The 14,629-nt window shown below is 44.0% G+C and overlaps 1 protein-coding gene across 1 annotated transcript; it reads right to left on the bottom strand.

The window, feature by feature from the left end:
- Window positions 1-346: 346 nt before the first annotated feature.
- LOC104847016 (spermatogenesis-associated protein 31E1-like) lies at window positions 347-6,274 on the bottom strand. The gene is made up of 4 exons (XM_064290971.1): window positions 5,813-6,274; window positions 5,342-5,564; window positions 5,012-5,066; window positions 347-3,980 (listed from the first exon to the last, which is right to left on the bottom strand). Exons 1-4 carry the CDS (start codon window positions 6,071-6,073, stop codon window positions 347-349), a joined length of 4,173 nt encoding a protein of 1,390 aa, XP_064147041.1. The 5' UTR covers window positions 6,074-6,274.
- Between the last annotated feature and the right edge of the window lie 8,355 nt (window positions 6,275-14,629).

The raw sequence follows: 14,629 nt of genomic DNA, 5'->3' as shown, positions 1-14,629 counted from the left end.
ATTCTGTCCCGGCCTGATTATGCCTCTCCAGCTGCATAACGTCTTCATAGGGTTTTTTTCATCTTGACAAGCCCCCGAAAGCTTTTATTCATTTTGTATGTGTGTGTGTGTAATGACAGTATTATGAAAACATAAGGTGCAAACTGAAGCACCTGGGTGGAGATGGGTGTGCAACAGCACTGTCAACCTCCCTCCATGCCTCGTCCCTTCTAGAAGCCAAAGCACTCAGAAAGAGTAGACACTGACCTCTCCCATTCACCCCAGCACAGCACAAACAGAAGCCACAACCCTTTTATGTGTGAAAACACATGTATTAGGGGATAATAACTATATTGGCTGGGAGAGGTTAGCACATAGGGAATGTGCTAACATGAGAATAAAGGGGTTTTTTTTGCTTGGGCAGAATATTCTTACAAGAAAAGACTAGGGAAGCCTTTTCGGGTTGACTGTAACAGACACCTGTCTCATGGCACAATGTTGTTGAATGATGAGGACAGCCTGAGGCACCGCACAGCCTTGACATATGCTGGCAAGGACTGATTGGGGATACATTCCCCTGGGAAGGCAATGGCCGATCACCGATTTTGAATTTCACCATCGTGTAGAGATTTGTGCGTCCGTCATGGGTCCCTTTGTTCCCGATAGAACTCTGGCCCTCAGGGATGGCTTGGTGATGGCAGCCCGTACCACTCAGTTCTCTCCTGTGCTCTGGGAAAGAGGGAGCCTTGTGGTAGGATGCATGCCCACCAACCGAGTCCTGACTTTCCTGGATTGCCTCTGTTGGCTGATTTAACTTTGAGGCATATAGTTCTTGCTGAAGCCTTAATTTCTCTGTTAAGATCAGGCCAACAGCTGTCATAAGTGTCTGAGCCTCTGTGGCTCCCCTGTCCATAAAAACTGATCTGCTTTTGACTGGTCCATGGCTCTGGGCAGAGGCTGAAGCTGGCTTTCCTTTTTGCAGGGGATCACCCCGCCCTTTGCCCTTCTTATTAGGACAAATGCTTTGGATAAAGCTACTCATCCTTTTTTTGAAGTGGCCTTCTGGAGGGGAATGTCCCTTCTCTGCTGAGAGCTGGGGGGATGTGATGCCAAGGGACTCTACCGACCGCTTATCCTGGCCAGGCTGGCTCATCCCACTCGCTGGGGAGGCCCTTGATCTTGCCAACCCTTCTTCACACACTTCTGTTTTCCGCCTCCTCACATCCGTTGTCTCATCGCTGGGGGCAGAAATCTTGCTCTGACTCCTCCATGGATCTTGAAGTTTTGGGGTCTTGGGATCCTGCTGCCCCAGGCTGCTCCCTCCGGCTGCCATGAACTCATGTAGCACTTTTGATGCTGGCATGTCCCTACTGGACACACGCTTCAGATGGGAGTGAGAGGACTGAGAAGCCACGATATCCGAGACAAGAAGCACATCAGTGGCACAGTGTTGAAGAATCATTTTGGTGGCATGGTCCCGAAGGAGCAGGCCAGCGGGACAGCCTTGAGGCTGGTTTGCTGTCTCCAATTCCCTTTTGATCTCTTCACTAAGTACTGGATCTTGAACAGACATTCTAGGAGGCGAGGGGCTTTTACTAGTCCCTGGAGCCTCTAAGCCGCCCAAATCCACATTTATGGTTTGGGATTTTGCCAGCACACTAGTTTCCGAGATGCCTCTATCTTGCAGCTGTGGTGCATAGGACCCTTTGGCCACTACTGCCTCCCTGGTCTCTTTGGCCCTGGAAGGTGGGGTTTGTCTCAGAGTCACCTGGACTTCCTCACATACAGGTGAGGGGGCACGGAGAGGATTCGTCCGGGTGGGGTCTGACATTTTGGGTGTAGCCTTCTCTCCCCTGCCTGCCTGTGGGTTTTCTCTCTGGATACTGGCAGTCTTAGCTCTTGAGCAGTTCCAGGACTCAAGAGGGGGTGAGGAGTGAAATCCATACATGGAAGGTGGTGATGACTGAGTCTCACTCAAATTGAGATTCATCGGCTCACCCGCCTGAACAGATAGGTCCCACTTGTGCCTCACAAATCTTTTAATATGTGCCTCCAGGGCCTTCCATGTGCTCGGAGTGAGGAATGAGAACTCTTGGGTGGTGCTCTCGTGGTGTGCCTGTTGAGTAGCAGACTTGGGCAAAGTACGGTTGGCAGCAAGCCAGGAATGGCTTACACATACAGGACTCTGACCCTCTGTAATCTGCCCCAACTCTCTGCCCCCAGGGACTTCCAGGGTCTTTTCCAGCTGTTTCTTAGCTGGGTTCCATGGTTTGTAATTTTTCGTGTTATTTCTCATGTAGCTCGTCGAATCGCTTTTTAACTCTTTCTCAGAGTTTGTCTGCAGAACCTTCACTGGGGATTTTTCCGAGCCTTGGGATATATCATATTTTGGGACTTGCCCCAGATCCTTGCCCAACTCCTTCCCTAATTTGAAATTGCAGCTTTTTTGGTTGCTGGATCCCACCTTCTTTACATCCTTGCTGCGTTCACCTATAAACACAGAAGGCCACGAGGGTTCATGCTGGTCCTTTGACTGACCTGTCCTTGGTAATTCTCCCCAAAGTTTTGCCCGTTCCAGAGACACCTGGATCCTGCTGGGCAGACTCCGCTTGTGTTGGGTGAGCCTCTTTTGAATGTATTCTTCCATTTGTTCCTGGAGCTCAGTTCTGCTACGAACATCCCCAGGAATGATGGGGTCTGACTTGTAGGCCTCAGAGGCCCCGCTCTCCTCGGGAAGGTTGGGACTGAAAGGACTGAATGCTCTCTGAGACCCTTTGGCCACAGAGGGTAAAGCCCTCTCACTTTTCAGTTGCTTCTGCGACAAGGGTGATTCTAGGTGTTGAATTTCAGTTGAGGTGAGAGATTGTGTTTCAGTTTCGGAACTAGGACAAGATACTTCATAGGCCGTAACCTGGTCTGTAGAAGCTGGTGGTGGGATTTGGAAGGAGGATAGGAGAGGGGTCTGGGTGATGACTGGGGCCAGAGGTGGGGCCTGGGGTTGGTCCTCAGGGTGGGGCAAGGGCTGGGGCTGAGAGCACACTGAGGATACTTGAACTGGGCAGGCACTAGATATTCTGTTGAATAAAACAGGGGGAGACTGTAGTGGGGAAGAGCTCCCAGAGACCCAGGCAGTAGGCAGCAGGGATTCACTGTGCAGAGAGGGGAGGCCCCAGAAGAGCTGGTTACATTTCTGATGGAAATGGTCCCCCAAGGCCTTGGGATATATGAGCTCCTGAGGACTGGACAGCTGCTCTGGTTTGCTCCAGTATGGCCGGGGGACTGTGGTGGTCTGCTCATGACTGAGTGATTTTAAAGTCCCCCAAGAATTCAGGTGATAGTCTGGGCTCACATGTCTTTTAAACGATCCATCCTTTTCTTTTTCTTTTGAAAGCTTCAATTCCACTCTCTTCGCGATTTCTATTTCCAGGAGCTTGTGGACATCAGGGTTAGGGATAGAAGGACTCCCAGCTTCTGTGCTCCCATCTGTGCCACCTCCCCAGGAAGGGGGCTTTGATGGGTGTTCCGAAGTATGCTCTTGCTGGGATTCGCAGTGTTTCCAGGTGGGAAACAAAAAGGCCTTGGCAGCCGCCCACCACCAGAAGAGGGCCGAAATGGGTCGACTTGAGCAACCAAGGCCTGTGATTTCTGGGACAGAAGACGCCAAAACATACGAGTTACCTGAATAACTCTCTGGGGCGGTCTTCCTGTCAGAAGAGTCGTCAGTTGTCCAGTCTTCAGTTATCCAGCCAGAAGAGTCCTCGGTCTTCAAGTCGCATAGATCTTCTGGAGGTTTTGCTGAAGCGGCGGAGGCCAGATGACGAGGGGGCTGGGTCGGAGGCGCCCTGGCAGAGCAGGGGGACACCACGGAAGCAGCACTTTCCGCGGGCTCTGCGCACTGCCGACGACGGGCTTCAGCAAGCGCTCTTTTGCGCACCGGACCAAAAGGTTCTCCACGTTTCCGCTGATGAAAGCTGCCCTCGTCGGGCCGCTTTCCCAGGAGGCTGCAGGAGACAGAAGACCAAGCTTTAGCCAGAGGCAAACGGCTTGGAGAACTTTGCAGGCCCAGGATGGGTGCGGGAATCCGCAAGGCACGCCCGCCCCTCCCCATGCCTGGACGTCACCTGCCCCGCCCACGCCGTGACGTCACCCACCTCTCCCCACGCCCTGACGCCCTGACGTCACCTCGCCCTGACATCACAGTGCTCCCTGACATCACAATGCTCCCTGACATCACACTGCTCCCGTCCGCAAGGACTTCTCTCACATTGCCTACGCACAGGCGCCATCCAAGGCAGCCCTATCTGCTCTGCGGCCCTGGGGTCACTTAGGAGCCCCTAATAGGAAGACGGACACAGGAGAGAAGGGGAAGGGTTACTCACGTTTGCAGAAGCGCAATCAGGCCCCTAGCCTCTTGCAGCTTTTTCATACAACTTCTGCAACCTGGAAATCAGGAGAGTGGGTTACGGTGGTGCAGGTCAGGGCCTAGGAACCTTACAAGAAGCTGAATGGAATGTCCCTCTGGGGACACCATTGGGCGGTTAGTCTGTGGGAGCCCAAGCTTCAGAGTCCAAGGTCACAAGATCGCAGACGCTCATAGCAAGGCTCACTTGTGTGAGGTACTTTGTCATTTACAAAGTGTTTCCGCCTCCGTTATCCTCTGTGACATCTCAGTGAGGAACCTGAGCCTTGTTAAACAGCTCGTGGTAGTTGGACCTGGATGTCCCGCCTTCAGATTCACCATTTCTCAGTTCATTACATCCCACACCGCCCCCTACTGGGCAACACCACCGCGAGGCCCATTGTGGCTTCAATCCCCCTCCTCTCGGTCCCCCCCGCCCTCCCCAAGGCCCAGTTCGAAACCTGAGAAGTATCCAGGTTCTGATTCCCTTCCTGGGAGCCTCCCTCTCAGGGCTGTTTCCTGAGAGAGGGACGTACTCCAGCAACTGGCGTCCTCCGAGTCCTGGGACCACCCCTCAGGGACAGGAGCGGTTAGGGTTAAGGTGGGATCTCGGTTGAGTGGGCAGAACCTTACCTTTCCCCGTATTCCTTTTGTTCTTCCTCCTCCTCCTCTTTGTCTCCACTTGAGGCTAAGATACACGAAAAGAATGAGGGACTGGGACCCAATTCTCTCCCTGCTCGTTTGGACGAGATGCCGATATTCGGTATTTATGAATAAAATGACTTTTTACATTGAGTTCATTGAGTTCTGCGTTTTCCCTTGTATTCATTCTTACAGTGAATAAAAACATTTTCTGTTTTCCTTCTTTGATCAACTCGGTGAAGGATTTTCCATGTGAGATCTAGCCTGGATTTGTTCAGTCACATTCCTCTGCTCAAGAAGGGCACAGACTCTCGGACCTACACATGCCTCTGTGCTCTGTCAGATAAGCCTTTCGGAGGCCAGAGCTTGGCTCTGGCCCCTGATCAGAGGCTCTCAGGGGCTCAGCACGGCTCGCCAGATCGGCCCAGACACAAAGGGAGGTCTTTGCCCAGAGACACCTGCCTCGGAAGGCAACTGATGAACCAATATTGAGGGCTGTGTCCTCCCGCAGGGATCCCAAACTCTCAGTAATCCAGTCTTCGGCCTGTGTTTAGAATTTTGCCCTGGTGCCCTCTGTCACAGCAGACAGATGCTCTGAGATATTTAGATAGAAATCCTGGTGCCCGCTCTAGCCCCTGCCACACTGGCCTGTCCCTAGAAGGCTGATATTCTAGTTTCCTGAGGTTTCCCATCTCAGGAGTCTCTAGTTAATTTCGAAAATGGAAATTGGAAAAAACAAAACAAAAAAAAAAAAATAGAATCTCTATTGGGGCTGGGTGGAGGATTCCTTACCTTTTTGATGTTTATATTTTTCTCAGGTGGTGGTAAAGGTGGATTGCTCTGGAGGTAGGGGAGTAACAGGAGGAAGAGCCCCACTCCACATAGGAAGCCCACGATGGCTTCAAGGATCCAGGAAGTGGAGCTGGAGCTCAACCAGGTAGCACTAAAGCTTTTCAGAGGACAGAGGTAATTCTCCATTATCTGAAAGGCACTGTTGCTCTTAGGCAACTGAGCACCTTGAGCACACTCTGGCTTATAAATCCTGGCCTGCATCAGAGAGCTGTGGCCTCATCACAAAGGGCTCCTGAGGGTGGGGATGGGGATAGCAAGAGGAGGCTGACCCAGAGTCTCTCCCATCACCGTCCAGCCCAGCATATCCGTCCACCCTTTTGGGCCTTCTAGATCAATCTTTCTCTGGGCCTTTCAACTCCGCCTTCTCATCCTGTCTTAGTAGACCTCCAGTGCAATTTTCTATTCATTACACCTGTAACCGTATATTACCTGGTTCCCTTTATCCTTTAAGAGATTTAGGCTGCAGCACCCTCAATCTCATAGCTTTTGTTAAACCTGAAGTTCTCCCAGGAATCTTGACTATTTCACAGAGATTTTACTCTGAGGATCTCCTCTGTCCTCAACTTCAGTTTTCCCATCTATAATTTTTACTTTATTCAACACAGACATAGAACTTAACTTTCTTTTGTAAATACTTAATGTTGTCAATTGTGAGTATTAAGTTTTTATTTTTTGTTTCCATCAACTGTTCCCATCTTCATTCATAGCATCTAACACAAAAATACAAACTAAAGATTTATTATTTAAAATTCACAAACTACATATGTATAAAAAAATTAAACCTGCAAGTGATTTTTAAAAAATTTTAATAGCATACTTCTGAAGTTTGGAAATCTTAAACTACACAGAGCCTTTTGGGGCATGCTCTACACAGACACTCACACACACTTTACAATACATGGTGTACACACGCACAGACTCTGAAATGCTTTGAATCAAGCATTTCCTCCTTTTCTTTGAATCTTTCGTAAGTTGTCTTGACCTTATTTCTTCTTACTCTGCCCAAAGTAAAGACAGTCCCCACTCTCTGCACCAAAGTTTTGAAATGTGTGCCACACCCACAAGTCAGGAATGGGTTAGGGAGAGTTAAGGTACTGTTATGAATTGAATTGTGTCCCCCAATTGCATGTCAACTTGACAAGGACATGATTCCCAGAATTGTGTGATTGTCCACCATCATCTCATGTGATTTTCCTGTGTGTTATAGATCTTACATCTGTGATGTTAATGAGGTAGGATTAGCGGCGATTGTGTTAATACGGCAGGACTCAGTCTACAAGATTTGGTTGTCTTGAATCAATCTCTTTTGAGATGTAGAAGAGAGAAACGAGCAGAGACATGAGTACCTCATGCCACCAAGAAACAAGAGCCAGAAGATTAGCATGTCCTTTGGACCCAGGGTCCCTGCGCTGAGAGGCTCCTCGACCAGGGAAGATTGATGACAAGGACCTTCCCCCAGAGCCAACAGAGAGAGAAAGCCTTCCCCTGGAGCTGGCACCCTGAATTCGGACTTCTAGCCTCCTAGACTGTGAAAGAATAGATTTCTGTTTGTTAAAGCCATTCATTTGTGGTATTTCTGTTATAGCAGCACTAGATAACTAAGACAGATGCTACTCAGGAGCCCCAACAGCACAATGGTTAAGCATTCGGCTGTTAACCAAAAAGTTGGTGGTTTGAACCCACCCAGTGGCTCTATGGGAGAAAGACCTGGCGGTCTGCTCCCATGAAGATTATAGCTTAGAAAACCCTATGGGACAATTCTACTCTGTCAACTCAAGAGCTCCTTAGGATGACCTGGGAGAACCAAGTATTTGGGGCTCTTCCTGATCTTGAGCAGCCTCTTTTGATATCCCTGGTATGTTCTATATGTTCTCTTCTTCTGAGTGTACTTTACCTCCCCTCTCCTGCCCTCTCCAGGTCCCTGAAGCCTCATGTCTGGCCTGTACCATATAGAGAAGGAGCTTTGAATCCTATACTAAGTTCCCTTGTGACACCATTCTACGAAGAACTCGGAATACATTTAGGGATGGTATTTTTTTTATATATTATTTTATTGTGTTTTCAGTGAAGGTTTAAACAGCAGTTTAGGTTCCCATTCAACAATTTTACACAAATGTGTTTAGTGACATTGGTTTCATTCTTCACAATTCATGGATATTCTCATTATTTCTGTTCTGGTGGTTCAGTTTTCATTAATCTATTTTTTCTGCCCCCTTACATTCTCATCTTTGTTTTAAAGTAATTGTTGATTGGTCTGAGGGATGGTATTTTTTAACACTACATGGTGCTTTTTTTTTTAACAGTCTATATGGACATGAAAATAATGAATATTTTCTACTTGTTGGCCAAGAAGTTCTAATACAGCTTTAATAGGGATTATTTTATTTGGCTATATTGTCATGCATGTACATGCTCATGAACACATCTTCACATCTCCTATTGCTTTTATCAGTCTACAGTCTCTACATGCTTTATGACATCGTCAGCATTGTGACATTGCCTAGTTACCCCCTGTCTTAGTTATCTAGTGGTGCTATAACGGAAATACCACAAGTGGATGGTTTTAACAAACAGAAATTTATTCTCTCACAGTCTAGGTGGCTAGAAATCCAAATTGAGGGTGGCAGCTCCAGGAGAAGGCTTTCTCTCTCTCTTGGCTCTGGGGGAAAGTCCTTGTCATTAATCTTCCCCAGCCTAGGAGCTTCTCAGTGTAGGAACCCCAGGGACAAAGGATGTGCTATTCTCCTGGCTCTTGTTTCTTGGTGGTATAAGGTCACGTCTTTCTGCTCTCTTCCCTCTTTTATATCTCAGAAGAGATTGGCTTAAGACACAACCTAATCTTGTAGATTGAGTCTTGCCTCATTAACATAACTGTCACAATTCCTGCCTCATTAACATCATAGAGGTAGGATTTACAACACGTAGGAAAATCACATCAGATGACAAAATGGTGGACAATATTGGGAACCATGGCCTAGCCAAGTTGACACATATTTTTGGAGGACACAATTCAATCTGTTACATCCCCCAAGATGGATAACTCAGGTAACTAGGGAGTATGGCAGGTCCTAATGTGAACCATTAAAGTCATTGTGTAGGCATGGTTGCTCTCAGTGTTGACCTCAGTGAGGGTGCCTGGGTGGCACAAATGGCTAAGTGCTCAAGTACTAGCCAAAAGTTTGGTTAGAACCCACCCTTGGGAGACAGGTCTGATGATCTTCTAGAAAAGCCTATGGAGCAGTTCTACTCTGCAAACATGGGGTTGCCATGAGTCAAAAATGACTCCACGGCGACTAGCAACAGGATCAATGGGGTGCATGGCTGGAAGACTTATGATTGAGGTGGGACTTTCACCTTGACTTAGAACTCATGCTTGGGAATGTTTGGAGTCACCTTTCGATCACTCCCACCAGGCCACTGCTATATTGGTAAACAGGCTTTGTGTGAGGGAGCAGGAACTTGAGAGTAGAGAGAACTGGTCACATTAGCTCCACATTTAGGTAAAATATTTGTTTCAGGACCCTCTCTTCATCAAAAGCTGCGCTCCCTTCTGGTTTTCTGTGTGCATGTTTTCATCTACATGACTCTCCTTCATAGACTTCACTTTGCTGACACAAATCATTAGTTTTTTTCTCATCTACCTACTGGGTTGCTTCATTCTTTTTTTTTTTTTTTTACTTTAGATGAAGTTTTGCAGAACAAAACTAGCTTCTTATTAAACAATTAGTACACATTGTTTTGTAACATTGGTTACCAACCCCATGATGTGTCAACACTCTCCCTTTTGACCTTGGGTTCCCTATTACTAGCTTTCCTGTTCCCTCCTGCCACCTAGTCCTTGCCACTGGACTGGTGTACCCCTTTAGTCTCATTTTGTTTTACAGGCCTGTCTAATCTTTGGCTGAACAGTGCATCTCAGGAGTGACTTCATTACTGAGCTAAAAGGTTGTCTGGGGGCCATGCTCTCAGGGTTTCTCCAGTCTCTCTCAGGCCAGTAAGTCTGGGCTTTTTTGTGCATGTGTTAGAATTTTGTTCTGCATTTTTCTTCACCCTCTGTCTGGGACACTCTGTTGTGATCCTTGTCAAAGCAGTCAGTGGTGGTAGCCGGGCATCAGCTGGTTGTGCTGGACTCAGTCTGGTGGAAGCTGTGGTAGTTGTGGTCCATTAGACCTTTGGACTAATCTTTCCCTTGTGTCTTTGGTTTTCTTCATTCTCCCTTGCTCCCAATGGAATGAGACCAGTGGAGTATCTTAGATGGCCACTCACAAGCTTTTAAGACCCCAGACACTACTCACCAAAGTAGAATGTAGAACATTTTCTGTATAAACTGTATTATGCCAATTGAACTAGATATTCCGCAAGACCATGGTCCCCGCAGCCCTCAGGTCCCTCAGGGAGTTTGGATGTGTCCATGGAGCTTCCGTGACCTTGCCTTGTACAAGTCGTGCTGGATTCCCCAGTATTGTGTACTGTCTTACTCTTCACCAAAATTACCACTTACCTATTGTCTATTTAGTATTTTTCCATCCCCATCCATCCCCTCCCTCATAACTATCAAAGACTGTTTCTTTTTGTGTGTAAACCTTTTTATGAGTTTTTATAGTAGTGCTCTCATACAACATTGTCCTTTTATGATTGACTTATTTCACTCAGGATAATGCCCTCCAGATTCATTCATGTTGTGAGATGCTACCCATATTCATCATTGTTCTTTATCCTTGTGTATTACTCCATTATGTGTATGTACCTTAGTTTTTTTAACCATTCATCTGTTGATGGGCATCTAGGTTGTTTGTTTTTTTACTATTGTGAACAGTGCTGCAATGAGCATGGGTGCGCGTATGTCTATTCATGTGACAGCTCTTATTTCTCTAGAATATATTCCTAGAAGTCAGATTGCTGGATCATATGGTATTTCTATTTCTAGCTTTCTAAGGAAGTGCCGTATGGATTTCCAAAATGGTTATACCATTTTGCATTCTGACCAGTAGTGCCTAAAAGTTCCAATCTCCTTATTGCCTCTCCAACATTTATTATTTTGTGTTTTTTTGATTCGTGCCACTAATGCCAGGGTGAGATGCTATCTCACTTTGGTTTCGATTTGCATTTATTTAAAAAAAAAATGGCTAGTGATCACAAGCACTTCCTCGTGTGTCTATTAGCCACTTGAATGTCTTCTTTGGTAAAATGTCTATTCATTTCCTTTGCCCATTTTTAAACAGATTATTTTTCTTTTTGTTGTAGAGGTGTTGGGTTTTCCTATAGATTTTAGAGATTAGACCTTTGTCGGATTTATCATAGCCAAAAATTTTTTCCCAGTGTGTAGATTCTCTTTTTACTCTTTTGGTGAAGTCTTTTGATGAGCATAAGTGTTTAATTTTTGAAGAAGATTTCTGGCTAGGACTTCCAGCACAATGTTAAATAGGAGTGATGATAAAGGGCATCCTGTCTTGTTCCTGTTCTCAAGGAGAATGTTTTCAGTCTCTCTCCATTAAGAATGATGTTGGCTGTTGGTTTTGTATAAGGAAAAAAAAAAAATAACCCACTGGTTTTGTATAGATGCCTTTTATTATGTTGAGGAGTTTCCCTTCTATACCTATTTTATCGAGAGTTTTTATCAGGAATGGGTGTTGGACTTTGTTGAATGCCTTTTTTGTGTTGATTTAGATGATCATATGATTCTTTTATTTATGTGGTGGATTACATTGATTTTATAATGTTGAACCATCCTTGCATACCCGGTATAAATCCCATTGGTCATAGTGCATTGTTTTTTATATGATGCTGAATTCTATTGGCTAGAATTTTGTTGAGAATTTTTGCATCTATATTCATGACAGACATTGATCTGTAATTTTCTTTTTGTGTGTGTGTGGTGTCTTTGCCTGGTTTTGGTATCAACATTATGCTGGCTTCATAGAATGAATTTGGAAGTATCATTTCCTTTTCTACACTCTGAAATAGTTTGAGTAGTACTGGTGTAAGCTCTTTTCTGAATATTTGGTAGAATTCTCCAGAGAAGCCATCTGGGCCAGGGCTTTTGTTATTGTTTTTGTTGTGAGTTTTTTCGTATTATCTTTTCCATCTCTTCTCTTTCTATGAATCTGTTCAGATTTGCAACATCATTTCATGTTAGTTTGGGTAGGTAGTGTGTTTCTAGAAATTTCTCCATTTTGTCTAAGTTTTCAAATTTTTTGGAGTATAGTTTTTCATAGTACTCTGTTATGATCCTTTTTATTTCAGTTGGGTCCGTTGTAATGCCCCCATTTCATTTCTTATTTAGGTTATTTGTGTCCATTCCTATTTTTCTTTTGTCACTTTGGCTAGTGGTTTGTTGATTTTGTTGATCCTTTCAAAGAACCGGCTTTTGGTTTTGTTGCTTCTTTTTATGGTTTTTCCATTCTCTATTTTATAATTTCTGCTCTGATCTTTATTATTTCCTTTCTTCTGGTAGCTATGGGCTTCTTTTTCTGTTCTCTTTCTATTTGTTCAGGTTGTAGCTAATGTTTTGATTTTGTCCCTTTCTTCTTTTTGGATGTGTGCATCTATTGCTATAAATTGACCTCTGACCACTGCCTTTGCTGTGTCCCAAAGGTTTTGGTATGATGTGTTTTCATTCTAGTTCGATTCCAGGAATTTTTTGATTCCATCTTTGATTTCTTCTATTATCCAGTGGTTTTTAAGCAGGGTGTTATTCAGTTTCCATGTAATTTTTTTTTTCCTTGCTCTTCCTTTTGTTAGTTTCTACTTTGATAGTGTTGTGGCCAGAGAAGATACTTTGTGTTATCTCAGTGTTTTGGATTTTGTTGAGGGCTGTGTTGTGGCCTAAGATATGGTCTATTCTGGACAACATTCCATGTGCTTTGGAAAAAAATGTATACTTTGCAGCTGTTGGCTGGAGTGTTCTATGTATGTCTGTGAGGTCAGGTTGTTTGATTGTGGCCTTTAGATCTTCTGTATCTTTGCTGAGATTCTTTCTAGATGTTCTGTGCTTTACTGAGAGTGGTGTGTTGAAGTCTCCTGCTATTATTGTGGAACTGTCAATTTCTCTTTTCAGAGCTGTTAGAGTTTGTTTTATGTATTTTGGAGCACTGTCATTGGGTGTGTACATATTTATTACAGTTATATCTTCATGATGGAGCATCCCTTAAATCATTATAGTGCCCTTCTTTGTCTTTTATGGTGGATTTTGTTTTCAAGTCTATTTTATCTGAGATTAGCCTTACCACTCCTGATCTTTTTCAGTAGCTTTTTGCTAGATATATTTTTTTTCCATCCTTTGGTTTTTAATAAATTTACATCTTTGTTTCTAAGTTGCATCTCTTGTAGAAAGCATATTGATGCATCCTGTTTTTTTTTAATCCATTCTGTCACTCTCTGCCTCTTTACGGGTGCATTTATGCCATTTACATTTAGTGTAGTTATTGATAGATGTGAGTTTAGTGCTGTCATTTTGTAGTGCTTTTTTTGCAGTGCTGACATTTTATTTGTTCCTCTTACTCTTTTGTGCTGAATTCCTTTTGCTTCTGGATTTTTTCATTTCTTTTGTTTTTGTAGATTTTGTGTTTACTGAGACTTCATGTTTTTCTTCTTTATTTTGATGAGTTTATTAACTTTCTTTGTGGTTACCTTGAAATTTACCCTAGTCTTCCTATGTTTGAAGCAATCTTTTATTGGTATTTCCTTGCCTTCCTCTTCACTAGAAAGTTCTATACCTACACCATTTATTCCCTCTTTTATTGTTCTAATGTTGTTGTCATTTACAGATTAACCTCTCTGGTTTCCTCTTGTAAATCTTTTAGTTTTGAATATTTCCTTGAGAGTTCTTTTCCTAGGTTGGTATCTGGATGGTGCAATCTTGCATTCTAGATTCAGACTGTTGTCTGATGTTGTTTGTTCTCTTACTGATGGACTCCCTTTAATAATTCTTGTAAGTTTGGTTTGGTTTTTACATATTCCCTTAATTTCTGTTTCTCTGGAAGTGTCCTAATTTCGCCATCATATTTGAGTGAGAGTTTTGCAGGATATATTATTTTCAATGGACAGTTTTTTTCTTTCAAGGTTTTGTATATGTCATCCCATTGCTTACATAGTTTCTTCCAAGTAATCAGAGTTTAGTCTTCTTGTTTTCCCTCTGTATTTGACTTTACATTTTTCTCGAGCTGCTCTCAGGATTCTTTCTTTGTCCTTGGTTTTAGCTAATTTGATTATGATATGCCTTGGTGATTTTCTTTTGGGGTCTATCCTATAAGGGATTCGTTCAGCTTCTTGGATAGTCAGCTTTTCATGTTTCATGATATTAGGGAAGTTTTCTGTCAGCAGTTCTTCAATAATCCTCTCTGTGTTTTCCATTTTCTTCCCCTATTCTGGAACTCCAATCATTTGCAGATTTTTGCTTTTGATTGTGTTCCACAACATCCTTAGTGTTTCTTCATTTTTCTGTATTCTTTTTTTCTGATGTTTCCTCAAAGTGGTATCCAAGTATTTGTCTTCAGTTTTTTTGATTCTGTCTTCCATTGTTTCAAACCTGCTCCTCAGACCTTCTATGACACTGTTCATTTCTGAAATCCTGTGTTTATCTTTTGGATTTCTAATTGCTGTTTTTGTATGATTTCTAATTGTGAGTTTATTTTGACATTTTTTTCCTGTATTATTTTCCTGAATTCTTCTGTTGTTTTGTCTGTCTTTTTCATGACTTTGTCTGCCTTTTCCATGATTGTGTCTATTTTTTCCTCATTTTTGTCTGCTTTTTCCTTC

This window comes from Loxodonta africana, chromosome 9 (genome assembly GCF_030014295.1).
Source record: "Loxodonta africana isolate mLoxAfr1 chromosome 9, mLoxAfr1.hap2, whole genome shotgun sequence".
Taxonomy (NCBI): domain Eukaryota; kingdom Metazoa; phylum Chordata; class Mammalia; order Proboscidea; family Elephantidae; genus Loxodonta; species Loxodonta africana.
Note: the sequence above shows the minus strand (reverse complement) of the source record. Positions and strands in the feature narration are given on the sequence as shown.